General features: G+C 36.5%; 1 protein-coding gene across 1 annotated transcript in view; it reads left to right on the top strand.

Annotated features, from left to right (window-relative positions):
- The window catches only part of CORIN (corin, serine peptidase), a 228382-nt gene that overhangs the window by 37423 nt on the left and 166331 nt on the right, over positions 1–24628 (top strand). Inside the window, exon 2 of the mRNA XM_044681736.1 lies at positions 20419–20817. Within this exon, the coding sequence (XP_044537671.1) occupies positions 20419–20817 (399 nt within the window). The remainder of the gene's footprint in view (positions 1–20418; positions 20818–24628) is intronic.

Consider the following 24628-nt stretch of genomic DNA (forward strand, 5'->3'; position numbering starts at 1 on the left):
TTTTTTTTTTTTTTTAATTTTTATTTTGAATGTTTTCCCCTAGTTACATATTGTTCATGTTCTTTCCCTCTCCCCCAAGCCCCCCCTTAGCTGACACACAATTCCACTGGGTTTTACATGTATCATTGATCAAGACCTAAATCCATATTATTGATAGTTGGACTAGAGTTATTGTTTAGTGTCTACATCCCCAATAATATCCCCATCAGCCCATGTTATTGAGCACTTGCTTTTCCTCTGTTTCTCCTCCCACAGTTCTTCCTCTGAATGTGGCTAGTGTTCTTTCTCATAAGTCCCTCAGCCTTGCTCTGGAGCCTTGCATTGCAGCTAGTAGAGAAGTCCGTCAAGGAGCATAAATTTAGAGCTGGAAAGGAACTTGGAAGCTCTTAATGACTAGGGTTCTTGTCCTAGTTTTGTTGGATGACCACAGCAGGCATTTCACTTTTGGGGCCTTAGTTTCTTCACTTGCAAAATGAGACTGCTTGGACTATTTCAGTTCTAAGTGCTTTCTGAATTTCAGCTGCCCAGGACATTCAGCCATTCTGTATCTTTGCCTGTTTTCCCACTTCTCCTTCAAAGACTAGATCAAAACCCCATCTCACCCAGAAAATTTTCCTCTCATTCATGACATTTTTATTATGTGTCCCCAACTTCATAGAAGTCATTCAGTGTCTACTACCTTTATTTGATGTGTTATTTTTGAAATCATCTGTCACTTCACTTTATATGTGGTGTATCTTTTCATCTGGATTGTCAATTTGAAGGCAGCAGCCATGCCTTCTTTTTTCATTTCATAATTTTTTCATTTCCCAGTAGCTATAACATTTCAAATAAGATGCTGAATTATTGTATTTGAATAAAAAAAACCAACACAATCTTTTGAACTTGACAGAAGAAGTATAGAAGCCTAGATCTTAATTTTATTTGTATCTTTATAAGAGCATCCTGTAGTTTCTAAATGGAAAAGTTGAAAATGAAAACGCATTTTTCTCTTAAATACTTATATTCCACAGAGTTAATTTTTAATTGAGATAGAGGAAATTATAGGAAACAATCTTGATGCTTTTTAATATTCATGTGCATGTTTTTATGCTTTTAGTGCTAATCACATTTAACAACAAAATTTTTATGGTTTCTTCCCAAAGCATCTTCATTTTTTTTTGCCTCTTTCATTATTATTTTCTTTAAAAGCTTTGTATGTTATCATTTCATTATTGTTTTGTTTACTTTTTTTCCTTCTCATGGCCAGTGATAGCCACCAGTTATTTATTTTGAGAGCTTTAAAGTCTGGAAATATTAGATTTTCTACTGAAAAATGTAATGGTGGTGTTGAAAATATTAGTAACACCTAGTATGTAAGTCTTCTACAAACATTCATATATCAAATATATCAAAAGTACATTTGTTTATATTCAGTCCAATTTTCCTTTAGACTTTGATGTTAGTATAAGACAGAACAATTTCCCCCAAATACATTTTGCTTTGAATTTATTTGTTTGAAAATTCTGAACATTTTTGCTTTACCCTTAATCTTAATGGGAAAACCTCTAAATTTTCTTCTTCATGTATTATGTTGGCTCTTGATTTTTGGTAGACATTGCTTACCCTGTTAAGGAAAAGCTTATTCTTATGCTTTCTAGGTTGTTTTTTTTTAAAGAAGAAATTAATGTTAGATTTTGTCAAGAGAGATTAAAACTTCTATTGTTAAAATAACATGGATTAAATTCTTTTATTAATATGAACTAGTCTTTAGTTTTCCATATATTGATTCAAGTATGAATTTCTGATATTTTTAATATGTTGTTTCTTCTTTTTTATGTTTTACATTTTTTTTTTGCTTAAATGTTTAATAAGAATATTGGTGTACATCATGGATTCTTAATCTTGGGTATATAGACCCTCAAGGGGCCTAGGGATAGATTGCAAGAGGACCATGAACTTGAGTGGGAAAATCACATCTCATTTTTACTAATTTAAAACAGAAATTTAGCATCTCTTTCAATTACTTAAAAACATTACTTGGGAAGGAGTCCATAGGTTTTAAAAGTTTTTTTTTTTTGCATTGTAGAAAGGGTTTTTAAAGTATCCCTTCTTTTCCTATTTTTCTTTTATTTTTAAAAACCCTTATCTTTTATTTTAGATTTGATAATAAGTATTCATTCCAAGGCAGAAGAATAGTTAGGTTAGGCAAAGAGTTAAATGACTTGCTCATGGTCACACAGGAAGTATTTGAGATCATCTTTGAATCCAGGACTGCCTTTCTACCTACTGAGTCATCTTGTTTTCCCTTCTTTTCCTTTTTCTGTTAAATTTATGTAATACTATAGTCAATTGTTCTTGGAATATTTGTTATAATTCACTTGTTTATTTTATATAATCCACTTATCTGCTCCTGGAATTTTTAAAATTTGGGCATTGTTCTTTTCTTTTTTTTAACCATTCATTTCATCTAAGTTATCAGTTTTGTTGTCATACGATTGGACAAAATAGTTTCTTATGGAATTTTAATTATTTTGAATTATCTTTAGTTTGTTGATAGAAAACAATTTGGTCTCTTCTCCCTTTTTAATCATACTAGCTAACTATGCTTTTTGATTACCAATTCATTTTCTAGATTTTCCCTATTATCCCTTTAAGTAAAGAAATGGTCTGTGTTTGCCATTATAGTCCCTTTATTAAAAAGGAAGCCATGCTATTGCCTCTCCCACTTGATTTTCCCCCTTGCATATATCAGAGAAAGAAGAGAGACTTGTAGACCGACAGCATAGGGCATCTTTATTTCTCAATATGAGCTTCTCAATCCTTTCCCCCTGTAACAATCACAAGTAAAGTTCTAATTTCTCTCAAATAAGAAAGAAGCATTCCACCTCCTAGACGACTTTCTAGTTGCTAGTTGAACAAGATGCCACTTGAATTTAAATGTTTCCCCTAGTAACTCCCTGACAGACTGGAGCTTCTAGCCTGCCTCCTATAGATTTTAGAATTACAGAAATCTCTATTTATTCTCGAATTAGTTTTGTTTGACCTCTGAAAGAGCCCTTGTAAGTATATTTTCCATAATATTTTAGAACCATTGGCTTAAAGTGATTTAAAAGCAGAGATTACATGGGATTTCATACTTTTTTTTAAAAAAAGGATCTTTTTTTCATAGTCAATTCATTCACAATCTATCTGTTTTATGATTGCTACCAACAATGCTCTCTGGCTTTTGTAGCATTACTGAGATATGATCCTGAAAATACAGTGATATTAAACTTCTTCAAACACCAAATTAAACACTTTACTTTTTTGCTTAAATGTTCCCAAAACTCCATATTACTCAGTGGATCTAAAGGCTAAATTCTCCACTCTGGCATTCAAAGTCCTAAATAACCTGTTTTTATCCTACTTCTACAATGTTATTCTTATGATAGCAGTGCCATTACCTGGAAGATTTTTGCCAAGACAATTAAGCGCCTCGGGCTTCAGTTTCTGCATGTATAAATAAAGTTGGGTTAGGTGACATCTGTAGGCTCTTCCAGATCCAGTCACCTACCATGAGGACAACATTTTGATATAAATGCTTCCTATTAAATTTTGCCCTTTCCCAATGGTCAGTCCAGAGACCCCAGTGTTTTATGTTAATTTGTGTTAAATTTAATGTTAAATTTAAATTAAAAAAATAAACATTTTAGTTTAACATTTTTCTACTTACTTTGAAAACAAAGGAGTACTAATTTGTGCTAATTTTTAGTAAAGTTATAGAGAGAACAGAAACATTTATAGATGTGAAAAGCCTTTCTGTGATGAGAAAACAAGAGAGAATGAAAAGAGAATGAGTGAAGTCTAGGGTTGTTGGGATATAGGTTCCTTTCCTCCTTCCCTGTTCCTTTATAGCAAACATTTACCTAGAATGCAATAAAAACCAGAAACAAAACCCATGATCAGAAATGCATACAGCAAAAAAGCACTATTTAAAGAGAACAGAATATTGGGCTAAGTGATGCCAGAGTATCAGGCAGAGATGAGACAGTGAAAAGGGAGGAAATGGAAAGAAGATAAATTGCCCAGGTCCAAGTAGCAGCAATATTCAGTGTCTGAAAGTCAGGTGAGGTTTCAATTAATTACTGGTGATTATATTCGTTTTAGGGTAATAGCTATTTCCACTTGCTCTTTGGAGCTTATGGTCCACACTGTTTCCCCCTCACACTCTAATGTTAGACTCCAAAGTTTTGGGGTTTCCCTTGTCTAGGGTGGCATCTATCTCCCAAGATCCTTTAATTTCTTTTTCTCTTTCCAAATCTGGGGAAAACTAGAGTATGATTAAGGAGCTTCCTTGCCCATAAGGGGTTAGATTCATATGTATGTACGTATGCCCATGCTCATACATATGTCCTTTCAGTATATTCCCAGAAATAAAGGGGAGGCTCATATCTATATTTGCACATTTGTGGAAGCATTTTTATTTTTCTTCTGTTTCTTGATTGAAGTATATAATATTTCACTGGATCATCCTAGGGAGATTTTACAAATAAAAATTTAGAGCCACAATGCAATGTGATTCAGGAATTGAAATTTAGAAATGAGTAATTGAGTTCTTGTCCCAATTGTTCCTCTGCTCTGCAGTGGGAAATTTTTGTAACTTATGAATTTATTATTGGTTTATTATCATTATTTATTTATTTTTAAATTTTAATTTATTATTAGTGGAGGTAAATGTGCTAAACAGCAATATAATGGTCTAAGAGGGTTTATTGTGTCTCCATAAGCCCTGAACTTGGACCTACAGAGTGATTTAGAACTGGGAAGCACTAAATTCACTTAATAGGTCTGCAATTAAATCCTTTACCATATATCTTTAAGTCCTTTGGAATGGTAGCTATTTTAAAAAATTTTCAAATCATGTACTTGCTTGTTACAGTAGAACAATTTCCACCTCATGCAGCCCATTGCATTCATAGTTATTTGGAGATTCATGTAACATAAATATAAATTTATTTTAGGATGGGTTGAAATATTCCTCTTGCTAATCCTTGGGGATTTGATCTTTATTTGGGGGGAGGGATAAGGGGAATCCCCAATGAATCAAACATTCTAAAATAAAATAATATCTTAGGTGCTCTGTAGTTATTATGTTCATTTTAATATGTCATGGCAGGAAAATAAATAAGTTAAAGAAGAGGGTACTCTAAAAAACCCATTGAAGAATGTATAGACTTGAATACATTTTAAAAAGTTAATTGGCTTTTATCATCTTAATTTTAGTTTAATTTTAATTCAGGGTTGCTTCTATTCTAAAAAGCCTTTAAATTATTTTGAATTCTAGAACTGAAACATGGTAGGGAAAGGGTTTTGATAAGAATGGTATTTTAAAAGTTAACCTTTTGGTGTTATAGTGATCTCAAATTAAGTGTTAAGGTCACTCCTGGTAAGTAGGGAATTAGGCACGTTTAGAAGTTACATTACTTTTGTGGGCTATCTGTATCTTCCTTTAGTGTAAGGAAACAATAAATTTAGTTATATGAAGTAAGAAACAAACATTTATTAAATGTCTTCTCTGGGACAAGCACTATGCTAAGGGTTTATAAATATTATTTGTAATATTTATATTATATATAAGGCTTTACAAATATTATTTCATTTCGTCTTCACCACAACCCTGAGGAGTTAGGTGCTATTTTTATTCCCATTTTACAGTCAAAGAAACTAAGGAAGAGACAGAACCTTGCTTATGTTAGCTAGTTAGCAGTTAAGACTGGATTTGTATTCAGATCTTCCTGACTTTAGGCTGATTACTCTACTCACTAGACTACATAGCTGCTTAATTGTTCCAAAGAATTCTGTTTATTTTAAATATTAACTTTTAAACTTGAAGTCTCTGGTATTATTAAAACATTTTAGAATTAAAGGGTATAATTCATATTTAAATTTTGTAATGGCCTCATCTTTAACTATGGAACTATTATAACTGATTGATTTGTAATTTCCCTTTGTTGGAAGAATATTTATTTCTTACCCCATTGTAGCATTTGAATTGCAAGCCTTTTAATATGAAAAGTTTCTGTTTAGTTACATCATAGGAACATTTTTAATTAATTTATAACAATTTAATAAAAATATATAAATATATAAAAATATTCTAGTCTAAAAAATTTAATAAACAAATGTAAATATAATCCATTTAACAAAAACACGATTAACACTTGTAATGAAATTTTAGCAAATATAGTTTTAAATAAAGCATTTATTTTTGTTATTTGATTAAAAATAATGTAGGCAATTCATATATATCTGATTGGAATATTTTTCCTACCAGATAGAAATTTGTAGTAGTGCCTGCCACTGTGAGGAAGTCACATTCTAACTTTTTAAATAACTAAATCGTGTGTATATTTCATTGCACATCTTTAGAAATAATTTTATCCAGTAACTGACTTTTAAAAATGTGTTGGGTTAGCAGTTGGAGACTGAGTCAAAGACTTTTTTTTTAAACAAGAAATTAAAGCTAGGGGATAAGAGGGTTTTTTGTTTATTAGACATGAGTATTCATTAAAAAGACAATCTCCCTTACCAATTTTCCTTTTTACAAATAATATTCCTAGTATTTCATAAATACGAAATGTAGCATTTCCAATGGACTCTTCTCTGCATGAAATAGTGACAAAATTGTGAGGATCTGGCTGCTAACCAAAGTAATTAGAAACTTTTTTTTTTCTACTAGTAGCATTGTCTTGATGATTAATTCTTTATTACCCCAAATACTTTTGACTTGTTTTTCACTATTTAAAAAAGAGAATGTTAAAAAATGGGGATATTAAAAGAATAATCACTCTACCTTTGTGCTAATTGTGCACAGCATGGATACAGTTCACGGAGAGGCTGTTTATCCTTTTCTTGTGTTCTAATTTTGTTGCTTTTATGAAAGTTATAATGGAAGACCAACTGTGAATAGTTGCTTAAAAAAACCTCTGTTTATTGAATCCAAGTTGTAAAAGCAGGTTTTAAAAGCCTCTTACCTGCTTAAGCACAGAGCTGAAGCATATAATAGATGGTAAATAAATGGTTGTTCAATGAATGAATAAAGAAAGTTTCTTTCAATTCAAGTCATTACTATTTGCAAAGCCCTATGCAAGGCATGGTAGATTGAACTGTAGGCATGGAGTCAGAGGGTCTGCATGGGAATCCTACTCATTGCCTGACTCTGGACAGTTTACTTAATTTTTCCAAGCCTGTTTCCTCATCTGGAAAAATCAAATATTCATAAAAATCTGTGATCCTGTGTTATGGAATAAAAGGGGAATAGATGAAGGGCAACTAATCAATGAGGCTTGTACTTGAGGGCACTGGGTTGCATCAGCTGGGTCTCTTGGGGAAGGAAGGCTATCTCTTAATACAGAGCAATTTAGGTCAGTCAGAAATTGTGAGAAGCCTGGCTGAAGGTTTTATTCAGCCTCTTTCTGTTATCCTAAGTTCCCCTGAGGGGAGGAGTAAAGAGCCCCTCCCTTCTGGAGAACAAATCCCAGCATATAGGAAGAGGAAGCTAATTCCACTTCCTGCCCAGGATGGATGCCTGGTTTAACCCTCAAGAAATAAAGAAAATTATTCTTCCCTCTTCAGCCTTTGCCCTACTAGGCCAGCTCCCTCAGTCAGGGATGATTTCACTGGCCTGAGGTGATAAGGTTCAGCAGATTATTAGATGAAGTGATGGTTTGATTTTAGATTGCTCCTGCCTGCCTATTAGAAGCTAATTCCCACAATTTCCACCCACCAAAATACCCTCCTCCCAGGGCCCAGTGGGGAAATCCAGGGAATAGCAGTATATCAAGGGAGAGGTCAGGGGAAATTAGGCAAAGTCCCAAAAGCCCCAAAGCAAAAGGCCCCTTAGTTGGTTCTGTAGGAATATTTATACTCCCAAGGTCCAACGGTTTACCGTGAGACTCGGGTCAACATTCCGTTCTTTCCAACTGTCAGGGTTGCTACAGTTGGTTTGCAAAAACAAGAGCTTTTGCTGCAACCCTGCATCACACCTGTTGACTTGAAATTTTCTTCCACAGATGCAAGTCCCAATTTATCTGTGCCTGTCCACTCTGTTCCAGTGTAGGGAATGAAAACTGCTAACACCTGAAAGAACCTTAGGGTCCTTTGGAGATTTAAACTGGCCATTTTAGAGGGTTGTATGGAGTGTTCTAGGAGGACTAGCATCTCTAGGGGGAGGGCTTGCTGAGCACTTTTCAGGGCTCCTCATCCTTTGGTGTCCACTTTTCACCCAACACTCACCTGTAGTTCCAAGAAGCTGTACATTGAGCATCAGTCACACCCTTGTAAAACTGTCTCGGCAGAGGGGCTAAACCAGGTTGGAGGTAATCAATAAGCTTCAAAACCATTGGTGAGTTAATGGGATGTCTGTTCCAAGCACATGAAGACTTCTCCAGTGGAATAGGCAGATGAGAACAATTTGTTCCAATGGTTAGAGTTTAGCCAGACATCAAAGACATCCAGGTTATCCACTGCATCCTGGGGCATCTCCAGTGATCCTGACTCTGACAGAGAGAGTATGGGGCCGACTTTGGGCAACTCTGCCTCAATGAAATCCAATTCGTGTGCAAGTCAAGACATCATCCTGTGATGTCATTGGCCTTCTAAAAATGAAGAACAAACACCAACACCAAACTGGCCATGGAAATCTTGAGTGGTACTCATTGCAACGTGCACTACTAGAGCCTGCTTTTGTATTTCTGCTTGTGACTATATCTTATTTATTTATTTATTTTTTTAAACCCTTAACTTCTGTGTATTGTCTCAGGTGGAAGATTGGTAAGGGTGGGCAATGGGGGTCAAGTGACTTGCCCAGGGTCACACAGCTGGGAAGTGTCTGAGGCTGGATTTGAACCTAGGACCTCTCATCTCTAGGCCTGACTCAATCCACTGAGCTACCCAGCTGCCCTTGTGACTATATCTTTCATGTCTTTGCTCCCTGGTTCTGGTTCTGATCCCTTTCTCTGGATCTTTCTCTGGTTCTCCACTAAAAAAAATTTCTGAATTTGATGGTCTCTAGAAAGACTTTGTCTTTATTTGATCAAATGATACTTTTGAGGGCTGTGATACCTTTGGCTCAACTCGGGTTTTCAACAGAAGAAACTCCTTTATGAATGTCTCAATGAGGAATGTAGCCTGATGAGTAGATGTGTTTGCTAAAAGTTTTGACAGAGATGAACATTTATTTATATTATGTATTTCATAACACTTATTATACAAAACAAAGTAGGAAAATATTTTATTTAAGAAACTTTTTTTTCCTAAAAAACTTTTAAAATTAGGAAGCATAAAGAAGAGTGTACAAAACAAATCTGGAAGAAATAAAATTCAACAAAAGCATTTGGCATTGCAGCAGCCAGAATATTTAACCCATAAATAAAATGGTCATTTCTCTGAGTATAATATCATTTATTAATAGGGGTACTCAATCTATTAAAGTCAACGGCCTGTCACCATTTTTGCCAGAGACCTAGAGTAATATATACCTAGATTTATTTTCCTTTTGTTTGGCCTGATAGTACATCATTTAAGCCTCCCTTAGGAATCTCAACTGTTGGATATTTTAATGAGGAGGCTTAGAGTTCTCATTTCTGCCCCATTATTTCATTGTTGAGACGGGAAGTGTGCTACTTCTCAGGTAGACAAGTCCCTGCAGGTAGGAAAAATGGCTGATAAGCACTTCTCTGGCACTTAAGAAATAGAAGGTTATCTGGTTTATGAAATCCATCTTCCTCTAGCAAACTTTGGTTAGAAGAACATAAAGTAAATCAGGTTTTCACTGGCTAAATTTCCTTTATCATAGACCAGGTCACCCCAAATCTTGATGAGGGGAATAACAGGAACAAAGTAGGGCATGTGCTGGGGAAGGCTTTGCTTGGGCTGGTTTTTATTTATAGGATAAACAAAAAGTAAAGGTCCCTTGGGGGGGGGGGTGGGCAGCTGGGTAGCTCAGTGGATTGAGAGTCAGGCCTAGAGATGGGAAATCCTGGGTTCAAATCTGGCCTCAGACACTTCCCAGCTGTGTGACCCTGGACAAGTCACTTGATCCCCATTGCCTACCCTTACCACTCTTCCACCTAGGAGCCAATACACAGAAGTTAAGGGTTTAAAAAAAAAAAAAGGTCCCTTGGGTGGTGGGGAAAGATAAGAGGTTCTTCACTAGGTAGGCGGTCCTCTGAGCTGAGCCCAGAAGGAAGACAAAAATTCAGACAGAGATGGGAACTATATTAAATTGATCTCTAGTTGCCCTTCTTTATGCAAAAAAGTTCCATGTATTTAGGCCACTTCTAGATACATTTCAGATCATTTGAAAACAAAACAGAAGTTAATGTAGTCCCTTTGCTGTACATACCACATTTAAATATATCCACGGAAATTTGGGGATTTTGTTAACTGAATTTTCATTGTGACTGGTCAGAGTTTTATTTAGAATCCTATACCATATGAATCTGTTGACCTTCACTAGCTGGAAGCAGCTGCTTTTCTATTTTGATTTCTAGATAATGTTTTGCAAACGTCAAACATACATAGTAGCATTTTTTCCATAGACCAATATTAAACTTTTTATTTTGGTTTCCTTTATTTTTAAAGTTATGTGAGATTGTTTAGCCAAGTGATGTCCAATTAGAAACATTGCATGTATGCATTTTTAGAATAAAATTCCACTGGGGAGCTGCAATAGATGGATCAATATTACATGAATTTATTTTTAGTGGTTTATTGAACTGCAGAATACTAGATTCTAAAAACAAAGTCTGTTTTCAATTTTTAAAGCTTCTGAGTAAAATCTATATTGAACTAAAAACTCTAAAAAGTACTTCTTTCTAAAGATCAAACTAGTATTGTAAGGCTTAAGAACAATTGAAATATTTTAGAGGAACAGGCTATTTTGTTTTTATTTGATTGATGCCTTGAGAAAATCTGACTTATTTGACAGTCAATAGCATTTCTTAGGCCATAGAATGAGGATCTAATTTTTAAATTTTAGTTAGCACACTACTTGGAATTTGTATTACTTTTGGGAGGTTATCATTTTATTTTTTATTTTTCATATGAATGCTGTTATCTTACACATTGCATAGCTGTGATCCATTGAATTGCGGAATCTCAGCTTTGGAAGGGATCTTTATTTTAGTCTAATGTTTACTTGAATCTGAATCCTCTATACCTGGGAAGTTGTCATCTTATTTTTGTGTAAAGACTTCCAAAGTTTTGGGACCCACGTCTTCCTAAGACTTTTTCAATTTAGGGGTAGCGCCAATTTTTAGGATATCTTTCCTCTTTAACACTCCTCCTTACTCTCCCAGTTCTTTCTTTCTGAGTCTAATCAGAATAGACTTTGAAGTCTTTCAGGCATATGAAGATTATTATGTATGTACCTTCTAAGTATATTCTTTTTGAGGCTAAACTTTCTTAATTTCTTCCACTAATTCTCAAATGGCTTGAATTCAAAAGGTTGTCTTCTAGATACCTTCAAATTCTTCATTATGCCTTTTAAAATGTGGCATTAAAAATGTGGCATTCAGAACTGGGCACAATGCTCGAGAGATGGTCTGACCAGGGTAGGGTACAATAGGGCTATTACTTCCAAGGTCAGGGTTACTATGCTTTTTTTTTTTTTACTGCAGTATAAAATTAATTACATTAATTTTCTTGGCTACCATACCACATTGTTGACTCTTTTAAAGCTTGTAGTCTACTAATCCACAGATCATTTTCACATGACCTGCTAGTAGCCATGCTTCCTCAAGCTTGTACTTTTACAGCATATTTTTAAAACCAAGTATAGGACTTTACATTGGGTCATCTTTAATATCCCATTTGGCCAATTTTCTGTTAAGATCTTTTGTATCATGACATTGCCAGCCACTGTATTAGCTATCCCTCCTACTTAGCTATCCAGGAGTCATATGAAAATTCCCTAGTTGTTAATCAGAAAGCAAAGAGCCAAGGAGAAATCTGGAGAACTCCTTCCATGGTAATGTTGAACCATTAATGTTCACCCTCAGATCTGTCCGGAGGAGTGGGCACCTCCCGTGTTCTACTACATTTCTTGTTGTTCACTTGTTTCTTTCATGTCTGACTCCTTGTGACCCCGTTTGAGGTCTTCTTGGCAAAGATGTTAGAGTGGTTTGCCATTTCCTTCTCCAGCTCATTTTACAGATGAGGAAACTGAGGCAAACAGGGTGAAGTGACTTGCCCATGATCATACAACTAGAGTGTGTCTGAGGCCAGATTAGAATTTGGGGTGATGAGTCTTCCTCACTTCAGACCCAGCACTTTATCCATTGTCCTACCTAGCTGCCATTCTGCTATATTTAGGGATCCCCCACTATGCTTCGATTTATATAATCCAGCCATCTCACCAGGACTAATTTTCCCTCCAGTCTTCCCTCTGCACCCCAACTCATTTTCTAGCTCTAGAACCTTACTAAAATCAATAATGCCATCACTAACAGAAGGTGCTTCAATCTACTCCTCTATGGCTCCACTTATCATCTCTTTCCAGCTTTTTAAACTGAAAACTCTTCCTTGGCTACCATTCCCTTATATGTATTATATTAGAATATAAAGGGACCATCTCTACTTTTGTATTTGTGTCTCTGGTGCTCAGTGCAATGCCTGACACGTGGTAAGCTTTAAAGATGATTATTTTACTCATTCATACCCATTTGGATCTATTATCTCATCAACATAGGAATTGCCATTTTTTTTCTCTTAAACTCTTACTTTCTAGAATCAATACTAAGCATCATTTCCAAGACAGAAAAGCCATGAGGGCTAGGCAGTGGGGGGTTGAGTAACTTGCCCAGGGTCACCCAGCTAAGAAATGTCTAAGGCTGGTCTCCAACCCTGGCTCTCTATCCACTGAGGCTTATGGAATTTCTCTTGACCAAGTGATAATCATTGCACCATGCTGTATCCCCCCAACCCCCACAAGAAACAAAACAAAAAAGGGAACAAGACATAGATTTTTGGACATAGCTAGCATGAGAATTTAATTCTCTTGGATCAGTATATTTGTTATAATTTCATATTTATTATAAATATGTATTACGTTATTGCTATGTTATATATTATGTTTTATGTACATATAAATAAAAATAAATATCTATGCTTTCACACACAAAAATATGAAACACAATGAAAACCAGAGTCCAGACAGGAAAGTATTAACATCAGTGAGGAAGTATTGAACCACCTGAAAGAAATAGGTACTAAGTCCTCTTTAAGATACTTAGTGCATCTCCTGACCCTAGCCAACTTGGCCAAGATCAATTGGAAAGGAAGTATGGAGAAGGAACATTTGTGGAAGAAAGTAATGATTTATGATGCCAAGTCTTCAGCCAAAATCCTAGTGATCAATTGGATAAATATAGGACGAGAGAGGGTGGGATTTTAACTCTGTTTTGAAATGGAAAGATATCAAGAATGTGCCCTGTCTTGCTAAAACAAGGAAGATGTGAGGATGGAGCAGAGAAATATCTGGATTTAATGTCTGTGTTCCAAATTATGAGCAGTTATTGGAGAGATGGGCAGGAGGCAAAATGCTGACACAGGGCCAACAGTAATTGCAAGTACAGTGGTGCCTTGATACACGAGCATCTTAAATCACGAGCAATTTGAGATAGGAGCAGTCATGATTGGGATTTTTTTGCCTTAAGTCATGAGCAGATATTTGAATCATGAGCTTCTGCCACCCTCCGCTAAACAGTCTACCCAATGTTCGGTTCACAAGTTACACGAGGCTGTCTTGTTTAGTTCAGTGTTTATCTGGCCCTGCGAGCATCTATATTGAATTGCTTTTGCTTTTTTCTTTATTTTTGTCTTTATTATCATTTTGGAGCAAATTTCTTAACTTTTAACCAATTATAGCAGCAGCAGCAGGATATGGAGATTTTGCAGGAAATTAGTGGGGAGGAGTGCAAGGTAGGTGAGGTAATAAGTACAAGAGAGATTAAGGAAATGTTGAGGATTGGGGAAAAAATTAAACAGTCTATTGAAAAGACACACCCAGGAAAAGTTGCAGCAGGTTGTACATTGGGGATATGTGACGGCACTTGTTTCACAAATTATCAAAAGGTTCTGAAAGGGAGGAAGAAACAAATTTCCATGGAAAGTTGTTTTTTTTTTTTTAAACAATCTCTAAGTGAAATCGAGGAAAATGTGGCAAAACAGCCAAAATTCAATGAAGAAAATAAGTAAATAAAGTAAAAAAAATAGCAATTAAGTTTAGCAATAAAGTAATGTATCATAAGTAATGTATAAGGTCAATTCTGCATTTAAATGTAGCTTTATGTATACAGAGTGTGAATTATGTTAAGTGGTAGTATATGAAATGAAAACCTCCTCCACTAGCATCTTCGTCTGACCTTGAAGGTAAACAACATTTCATAAGCAAGTTTATTTCTTTACATTCTTTTTTATTACCTAAAAATATATTTATTTGATATTTATAAAGTCCTTTTTCGTATTTAAAAGCATATGAAACAAAAAATTCGTGTAGTTTCTTGGGGCTAGAATAGATTAACTGCATTTCCATTCATTTAAGTGGGGAAATTCAATTTGACCCATGAGCAAATTGAGCTACCAGTGTTGGCCATGGAATGAATGAAACTCCTGTGTCAAGGTACCTCTGTATAGAGGCTCTTTCCCTTAGTTCTTGTTCCCAATATTCCAGTCTTTTATGACACCAGTTCTCCTCTTCAATTACTACGGGAATTTCCTCTTGTTAGGTTTTTTTGACATGTCACTCTAAGATAACTTTTTTTTTTTTTTAAAAACATAGGAAATAGTTTCATCTCTGGCTGGAAGGAGTATTCCTTTTGAAACAACACTAGCTCCATGCTAGTAGCTTAGGCAAAGAGTATCTTATTGTGACCTGCCTTCATATTTGGTGAGGACCCTCCTTTTCATTTGCAAATTTCTAATTCCCAAAATTAGTGAGATTACAATTTTGGAATTATAATCTTGAAGGGTTTGTGGCCTGTAGTGTGACTCCTTATTGAAACAGGATTGCAAAGGCTATTGCTTCCAAAGAAGCTTCCCTGGGGAATTTGGGCACAAGCAGTAATGTTTTTTGAGATGATCTACTATAACAGAAGAGTGGAGAAAATAGTGATAAACGTATTCTGAGAGATAAGAAGTTAGGACCAAGAAGAGGGAAAATCTGTGTACATTAAACAAGTCATTTGGGGAAAAGAAAGTGTCCTCAGTGCTCTCTGACTTTGTTTTTACATCTGATGACAGTAATTCAATTATTTTTGACCACTTGTACAGACAGAGGTCAGCCAGTGAGAAAGTCACGTCTTTCTAAATCTCTTGCTAGCAAAGCTCTGATTGCCCCGTCTTCCCTCCAGCCTAGTTCTAGCTCTGAGTGTGGCTCATTCTGGGCTTTAGTATTTATGGCACTATTCTTAATGGATCACATCACATTTTTATATTGATAATTTTGCCCTTTCTGTTCCATATTCTGTGTGTCTCTTAAAATTTCAATTGGTAATGTCCTCGGGTATGCACAATAACCTCTTTCAGGATTCTGTTAGCAAATTTTTAAGAAATGCTCTCTGGAGGAAAAAATGTACTTGCAACACACTTAAGATTAATCTGCATTATTAATAATTTTTCAATCACTTTAAATCTGGACAATCAGCAAAACCACAAATTAAACCTTGATTTGAAGGGTTTGCTTTTTTCTGAGGTGTAAATGCTCATACTGAAAATTTAACAACTAGATGTCGGCCACCCGATCCAATGTACTCTGAATTTTCTTAGACAATAATTTTCCTCCCTATTGTGTTCTTGGTATTTTGTTCTGGAGAGCTTCTTATTATTCCTGAGCTGACACCCTCTGAATTTGTTCAATTAACAATCATTTATTAGGCATCTGTCATTATGTGCCAGATACTAGAAATTCAAAGACAAAGATGAAACAATCAGGGCCCTCAAGTAGTTTATAGTTTCTTGTACAATGAGGAGAATAGAATTTTGGCTCAGGAGATCCCCTCTGTACCTTCTGAAATCTACTCTCCCAATCTCTAGGTCACATCTTAGACTATTGTTAACTCTTATTCCCTTTATCAAAAATTTTAAGGTAGAATGGCGCTTTCCCCTTCCATCCATCTCCCCAGCCCCATACATCAATTTTACCCTGTTGACAATTTTACCCATTTCCAGGACAGAAGTTCTACCTTTTGAAGAAGAAAAGAATTTTCTTTTATTATTAGCTGCTCTGCTTTTGGCAGAAAACACTCCAGCAGGTGCTTAGATAATTGAAGCCTTCATCACAATTGGAAAAAAAAAATTCAAATTCAAGAGAGAAAGAGGTGAAATATAAAAGGGTAGTCCGACTGCCAGGGACAGAGAGTGTCCTATCCGAAGGATATACCCCAGGTGCCAAATGGGAGAAATATGACAGAATTGTAGTGTAGAAATATGACAGAATTGATTTTTGTGGATCCATTGTTTCATCACTGTGCATAGTCCCTCCCCTGATGTAAACCTTCTAATCCTTCTATATCTTCTCCTCTTATTCCATTTTTGTCTAGATATTTCCAAAAATTCTTCAGAGAAATTATTCAGTTTCCTGGAGATTTGCTGCTCATTATTTTGATATCTTGATGTGCTATTCATACTGTTCTTCTGTTGTCTCTCATTCATGTTTTGTGAAAAACTTCCTTTTCTTTTTGGGTCGTATGTATCCTCGATAATGGCTTTTATGGGGACATCTTGCACACATACATGTCATCCATTGATGATAGAGGTCTGCTTGTAAAAGCATCTTTCTGTTCCCCTTTTTTTGTGGGCTATTCCATCATGTTATTCCAATATTTGCAGCAATTTTGTAGAATCAGGAGAATGCCACTTTTAATGAAATGTTGATTTTCAAATGGTTTCAATTTCAATTTCATTTCAAATGATTGAAATTGACTTTCAACAAAAGTCCGTTTTGGGGATCTTAAGGTAGACAATATCCAAGAGAGGGATTTACCCTCAACGCACTTACCTACATACCCTTCCTGATATCTTCCTAGAATAAACCCCTTTTTGTTTAAGCCGCAGTCAGATATATCTTTATTGGCCTGGGGCTGGGAGCTACGCCATCTTTGCTTCCAGCCCTTGAAGAGAACAACCCCGTCGGCTATGTCAGTCAAATCCTAGCCACCCATTACAACTTTCCTTACGGGGTCCCTCTTCCACATAACAGTTTGGTGAGCAACGGGCCAGGATTCGAAATTACTCAGTTTTTGAGTAGATTTGGGAGTCTGGAGGGTAGTTTGTGGCCATAGGAAGATCGAGGACTACCTAGAGGACGGAAGCCAGTGTGAGAGTAGGCAGCAGCCATTTTTAGTCCACTAGGCTCAATGCTGAATTCTGCCCAGCAACTAAACCAACCTATCAGAAGACTCCATCACTTGGGGGTGGTGGTGGGGGCGGTAGGGGGAGGGGTTAACTCTTAAAGGTCTGGTTTTAAAATGCATATTTGGTGGTGCAGAGATTTTCCCATCACAACAATGGCACACAAACTATTTGTAACCACTGGAGTGATGACAATTATTTGCCAGTTCATTTACATATGCTATAATTTTGTTTTTATTATAATTCTGGATTACGTTTATTTTGTGTTAAATCTATATGATAGTTTTCAATGACTAAAGATAGAAATGGATAGAGTTTTGTCATATATGCCTGTAATTGCAGGGTTAGTTTTTTTACAACTGCATATATTATGCTCTGAGAAAATGTTTTAGGATGCTGGTTGGGAAAAAGGCTAAGATAACAGACAATTAATTAAAGCTTTTGATTGTGGCAATGAGAGGAAATAACACATCTAGGAACAATATTAAAATAAGTGACTGGAGAGTTAGGGAACCTAAAGAACAACAAGAATAAGCAACTAGATACCCCAAATCAGGACAGTGCAGTTACAAAGGTTAAGGAAGAAGCTAATGGGGCAACACCACTGCTTCCATTACACGATGTGACTAGCTTACAACTGGACTAAGGCATCATTCATATAAAAAACACACAAGCCTTTTACAACTGAGGACTTGGAACATCTTTGAAAATGCATGCCTAAGTTTTTCAAAGAGCCTATGAGGTGTATTAAGGAGTTCTACCATGCCATTAGATTGTTTGATCCTGCTTTTGAGGATATAGAAATTTTGCTATCAGAGCTGTTTTCTAAAAGGGAAAAGGCCCAGCTGTGTGACCCTGGGCAAGTCACTTGACCCCCATTGCCTACCCTTACCATTCTTCTTGCTTGGAGCCAATATGCAGTATTGACTCCAAGATGGAAGGTAAGGGTTTAAAAAAAAAAAAAGAGAAAAGGACCAATTTTTGAAGAAACTGAAACAACCCAAATTTAGTGTCATGGCAAGAGGAGGGGCATGATTTAGTACTGCCCAATAACCAAAACCTGAGATTCCTGGTTAGGGCTAGACATGCACTGATTGAGGCAATGAAAACCTTTGCTAAGCATCCTGATATTGAAGTTCCTGGAGCTGATCCCAATAATGAGTCTGAGGCCAGCAATGCAAAATGCAAAGGGACTTTATTGTCTTAGTTTAAGCTAAGGGTCTCACATCAGAAGGTGGATGTGTGACCCTGAGCTGTGCTGGGCTGAGTTTTTAAAGGGTAGTAGGCAGCAGGGGGACAGAATAGGGGGATATCTGCAAGGTGGGAGTTCCTGCAGATAAGGGGTATGTCTTCGTGGTAGGAGTTCCTGGAGATAAGGGGGATGTCTGCAAGGTAGGAGTTCCTGCAGATAAGGCTATTTTATCATGCAAGGGTTAGGATCTGGAGACCAAAGGTCTGCAGGTTTGAAATTCCTGTGGACAAGCCTGTTTCACTGTAATGCTATACAGGGGTCTGGATTTTTAATTCTGAACCTTTCTAGGTTCCACAATATGTGGGGAAAATTCAAGAGATTAAAATAAGAAAGTGGGGAACATCCTTCCACGTTTCTTGCCTGGGTGGTGGAAATAGGAGAAAACCTTCTGGAATTCACATCTTTGTCTGAATCTAATCTTCAGCATATTAGGAGACAATTCATAAAAGGCAGTTGTCTACTGGTTAGGACATATTTTCATCTCCATTGTCCAGATTGGGCATCTCTAGGTCTAGAAGAGTTGAGAAAGACAGCCATATATATATTTACAGGGGAAAAGAGCATAAATCTGACAGAGATGAGTTAGTACAGGAACTCAAGTCACAGCTCAAGGAGGTAAATAATAAGCTTAGGCTGAAAGAGATTGATGAAGTAAAGAATTTGGAAACATTACAAGCTTATAGACCAAGGAGAGACTTTGGGCAAAAGCAATGAAGAAACAATCAATGTTTGTTTTCTTTGTGGGAAAATGGGACACATTGTTAGAACCTGTAGACAAATTGATGCAGGAACTGACAGAAGGGCAATGTGGAAGAACAATGCTAATTACAACAGCAACAACAGTCAGGCACATAGACAATGCTGTTCCCATATCTGCAGCAGTAATTCAGTAATGCAGGCACCTAATTTAAATACAAGGAAAAACTTTATCCAGGAAGGAGAGAGACTGAAGTATTCATCAATTGTAGCAGGGATTAGAAAGCAGAGTCAGTTATGAAGCTATTCCATTGGGGATGCAGAGAAAAAAAGAGTAATGGTAAAAGGAGTAAAGGAAATAAAACTGAGAAAAAAAATAGTGATACAGAAACAGTGGAAAAAGAGATAAGAGGAGGAAGAGTTATAAATGTACAAAAGTATTAGTGAAACAAAGTGTGAGCTAAATGGAACAGTGGTAGAAGGAACTAATGATGCAGGGAAGGAAATGGGTGGACAACAAAAAAAGTTGTTAGTGAGCAATACAATAGCTTGGAAAGAGTGCAAAGAAGCAAACTCTAAAGACAGTGATCTAAAAGAGATCTTATCAGTAAGCAAGGGTAACATAACAACTGAAAAACACTGTGGGATGGAAACTAGAGTAAAGTAAAAACATAAATGTAAATGATGCAGAGATCTTGATATGCTCTAGTTTCCCCTCTGTTTCTTATTTACCTTTTCAAGGGGAAGAGATGTCTATTCAAACAATAGTAGGAACTGAGGAGTCAGAACAGTCATTAACAACTCCACACACCCAATTGAGCACCCCTCCTGGGGACATAAGCAAGGGGGATGACAAAGCAGAGGGATCTGTCACTGATCTAATACAGAAATCTCCATTGAACCGTAATGTCAAGGAGTTCAATCCTTCAATCTCTTCCACATAATACCACCACAATCTTGCTTTTACTTGGGCAAATTGAATCTCTGGAAATATGGTTGCAGTGGTCTTAGAGTAGAATGCTTTGTGAATTAGAAAGGAAAATTGTAGTCATCTTTTATAGCTTCAGTCATGACTTTCTATGTCTCTTTTTTTTCAGGTTCACTAGAAAAAAAAGATTTTAGTTTGAATGGGAGTGATTTGCTTGTCACTGATGATGGCAACGAAAAAGCAGATGTTCTTCCTACTACTATGATTCATAATGGTTCTGCTGTGATGTCTACAGTAAATCCTAGCCAGCAGACTCCAGCCTCCTGGACCATATTTCCTTCTCAAGGAGACCAAATGAACCAAAACATAAGCAAGTCAGAGGATTCAACATTTGAGAAACTTCTTACTTCTGTCCAACCTACTGATGACAAATCACAATCATTTACTAGTACCACAGAAGAATCTGTTTGGCCAGTCCAGCCATCCAGCATGTTACCAGACTGGATTCCTTCTTCAACATTAAGTCCATCCAGGTCAACTGTTGTTTCAGAAATGGATATGAAGAAAGGTAAGCTAAATTTGGTTCAGTGAAGAATCTTTTATTTTCATGGTGACATGTTGTGTGTGTCCCAAAGTTTTAAGAATTAATAAAAATTAATTATCTTTAGAGGAAGCTAAATGGCTCACTGGATTGAGAGCCAGGCCTGCAGACAGGAGTTCCTGGGTTCAAATTTGGCCTTTGACACTACCTAGCTGCCACTTAACTCCCCATTGCCCAGCCCTTATCACTCTTCTGTCTCAGAACCAATATATAGTTTTGATACTGAGATGGAAGACAAGGATTTTCATTCTTGGAGGGTGATGTGATGGTCTGAGGGCTGAGAGCTCTGAGAACCTCCTCCCTCTGCTGATTCAATTGACCCATGAGATACTGATAGCTCAAAGATTTGCCTTAGGCTTTGTTTTAAGGTTTTGGTCTTACTTCGATCTTGATCAGGACAGGAACTACTTAAATTGTAGCCTTGGGCTTGGATATAAGTTTTTGGTCTTGTTCTATACTTGTTCTAGTGGGCCACACCCTTGATTGCCTTGTCTTGGAGTTCCACCCTGAACTTTCAGCAAAAAGATCCAAGGCCTCCCCTTATTACTATCAGCCACCCCAAACTGTGATCTATGTCCTCATACCAAGCCCAGATTGGGACTCCTGGCTTTGCTCTGGGCTCACACACACATCAGTCCTCTTCAGCCCACACTGTCCTGGGATGGGACTCTGGGGTTCTCCACAGGTTTGAAATTTTAAGGGTTGTGGGTTGGCTTGGACCAATATTTGCCCAGGCAGGATCTCAGGATCTGAATGTTAGTTTGGACTTAGATTCTGAACCTGGGACGGCAGATGTGGGGTTGGGGTGTATGGCTTGCTCTTCACTCCTTGCTATAATCTTGTTGGCAGTGTTCTCCTCTCACCCCAGTGCCCCAGATGTTTTCTGCCTTTTTGGATTTTTCTTTTCTTGAAAGTTGTTTCACTCTGTCTCCTTGTTGGTTCTTTCATTCCTGTATTTGTTTTGTGGTGATATTTAAATATTAGTTGAAGAGAATTCTCATGGTGACTCTCAAAGGCAAGGATTTTTAAAAATTATCTTTTCAGTTCAATCTAAATAGTTAATTGTTTAATCTTAGAATATACTCCTATAATAAGTCAATCAATTCAAATAACTGAGAATTTATTTGAATCTACTTTCAGAACTCATTTGTCACATCACTTTAAAGTATAAGCTTTATTTCTAAGGGTTAAAAGGGTTTACAATAGCATATTAAATTGAGATGAGAAAAAAATTTGACCCATAAATATTTCTGTCTCTGTGTTGCTTTTAAATGTTATACTTGGATTAGGTGATAGAGAGAAATTTCAATTTCAGTGGTCAAAGGAAAAAAAGGGATATCTGGGGTTTTTAGCTGATTGAAAATATGAGTTAACTTTATAAGATGACAATTCAAAATAACCAATTAGATCTTAATTGGTTTATATTAAGACAGTGGATAGATTCTACAAAAGCAGCATTAACTGATAAGTAGGCAGAAAAAGATGGATTCCTAGAAGTGTGGGCATGTATGCCCCTCACTCACAGTCCTAAAAATATTCCTCTTGAGTAGTGTATTATGTATTTTAGTAGTAACTTTCTTGGGAGAGTAAGTACGGATGTCTAGATCAAGTCAGATTACCAGCTCTCAACTTTGTCCAAGCTCACCCTTGTTGGGCTCTGAATTTAGGGCAGGAGAGAGGAAGACACCCCATTTGAATTAGGTTCAGGTCTAACTGCTCCGTGGCTTTAAATAAAAAGTTGTGGCATTCCTTGAGTGGATTTCCTCTGTACTCCTCATCTCTATCATACTTCCGTTCCATCTCCCTTCATATTGTCCTGTGGAGTGGAAGTATTGATGCCATTTATCATCCAAATTTATATTTCCATAGAAGTAGACAAATATTTTATTGAATTTTGATTTGTTGATTTTGATAGTGTTCTTTAATTGAAATATTTATCTTTAACCTTAAAGTATGTAAGCAGCAATTTAAGACCATTCCACTCTGTAAATACAGTACCTGACAGTTCAGCACAGCAAGCACCAGAGGCTAGAAAGGGAAAATGCCAACCAGTGGCACTAGAAACATCCCTCCCTTGAGAAGAATGCTCTCAGGGATCCTTATCATCATCTTAAAGTAGACAGTAATACAGTTTTAAAGGTCTTATCCAAAACACTCCTACAGATTACATTGCAGAGCACTTAATATATGGCCCTTGGAAGGATAAGGGACAGAGTTGGGGCCTTGGGGATTCCAAAACAGTCTTTACATGACATCTATTATGCTTCTGGAATTTTATCCAGCTGCATCTTTAAAACTACTTGTAATGGGTAAGCAGGACAAAAGTCTCTGTTTAACCTTGAATTTGTATCCCCTTATAGGATTATTATGTTATGTCCTGTAGCTTTTTTTTATTTGTATGTTTTTTCTTTACAGGTTTTATAGATTTTTAAATTTACATTTCATTTCAGGAAAAGAAGAATATTTCAATGAGGAGATGTAGTGGGACTAGGAAAGAGGTAGGTTTATGCATTATGTAATATGACATAGACAACTGCATATGATTTAGAAACAGAGTCACAGAGAGAAACACATAGAGGTGGAAAGACTGAGACAGAGACAAAGACCAAAGACATGGGGGAGTGTGGGAGGAAAGGAGAGAAGAAAGGGGAGACTGGAGAGGTGGGGAGGAAAGAGAAAGGAAGGGGAGGAAGGAGAGAGGGAGAGGGAAAGGTAAAGAGAGAGGAAAATGAAGATCATGATGAAGAAGAGAAGGAAAGAGGGAAGGAATTGCCTGACAAGTAGTCATCTTGACAAAACTTAAAAGCCACTATTTCTCCTTCAGGCCTCTATATTCTTTCATAACCCACTTTAAAGTCACTGGAAATGATACATTTTTAATAAATAATGAGGTTGCCTCCAACCCCAAAACCTGTGGCTTCTGTTAATAGTGTAAGAGTTGTAGTAACTCCTTCATTTAAAAAAAATTGGCTATATACTCAGTATATTTCATAGCACCTCTAATCATGAGGTGTTAATGTGCATATGCTAATAATTATGCACCAATGCTGTTGGGTCTTAATACTCTATTATCAGAAATTAGAATAATTTTTTTTGAGAAAAAGGAGCAAAAGAAGCAACAATATGAAGAAGTAAGGATGGGAGTATGGAAGCTTTGATTTAAAAGAGCTAGAAGCTCACTGTCTAAGAATGTGCAGAGAAAAGAAGAGCATTTAAACTTTCAGTACGTTAATTGACCTCCTCTGGTCCTCTAACTACTCGTGAAAATGTTTAAAGTTTTTTATTGTCTATGTCATACTACATAATGCATAAACCTACCCCTTTCCTAGTCCCACTACATCTCCTCATTGAAATGATTTATTTCCAACTCTCCCCTAGGTAGTTTTCGGCCCTCCTGCATGGCATAGAATTAAGAAGACATGAGATATAGAAAAGGTATATTAATATACATGCAAAGAATAAAAGGAGTAATATCTTACCCCTTTTAGAAAGCAATAATTAATGGCTCACCTTCAGGTGAATGCCATTTCCTTCCTTTTTTTCCCCTCAGAAGGTGATTCACAATCCCTGCAAAAATGTTCACAATACCAATATTATATGAAGCCCCAGAATTTATATGAAGCCCAAATATTTCTTCACTTGCTTGGTGGTTTCAGCTTGCTTCTTCTCTATAGCCACCGCATGCCTCATCTGCATTGGGTCTTTGAGCTCAGAATCCTGCTGCACTGTGCCATTTTGCATGGTCCTTCCACCTCATCATGGATCTCGTAGTTTCTGG

Source organism: Gracilinanus agilis, chromosome 6, assembly GCF_016433145.1.
Source record: "Gracilinanus agilis isolate LMUSP501 chromosome 6, AgileGrace, whole genome shotgun sequence".
NCBI lineage: Eukaryota > Metazoa > Chordata > Mammalia > Didelphimorphia > Didelphidae > Gracilinanus > Gracilinanus agilis.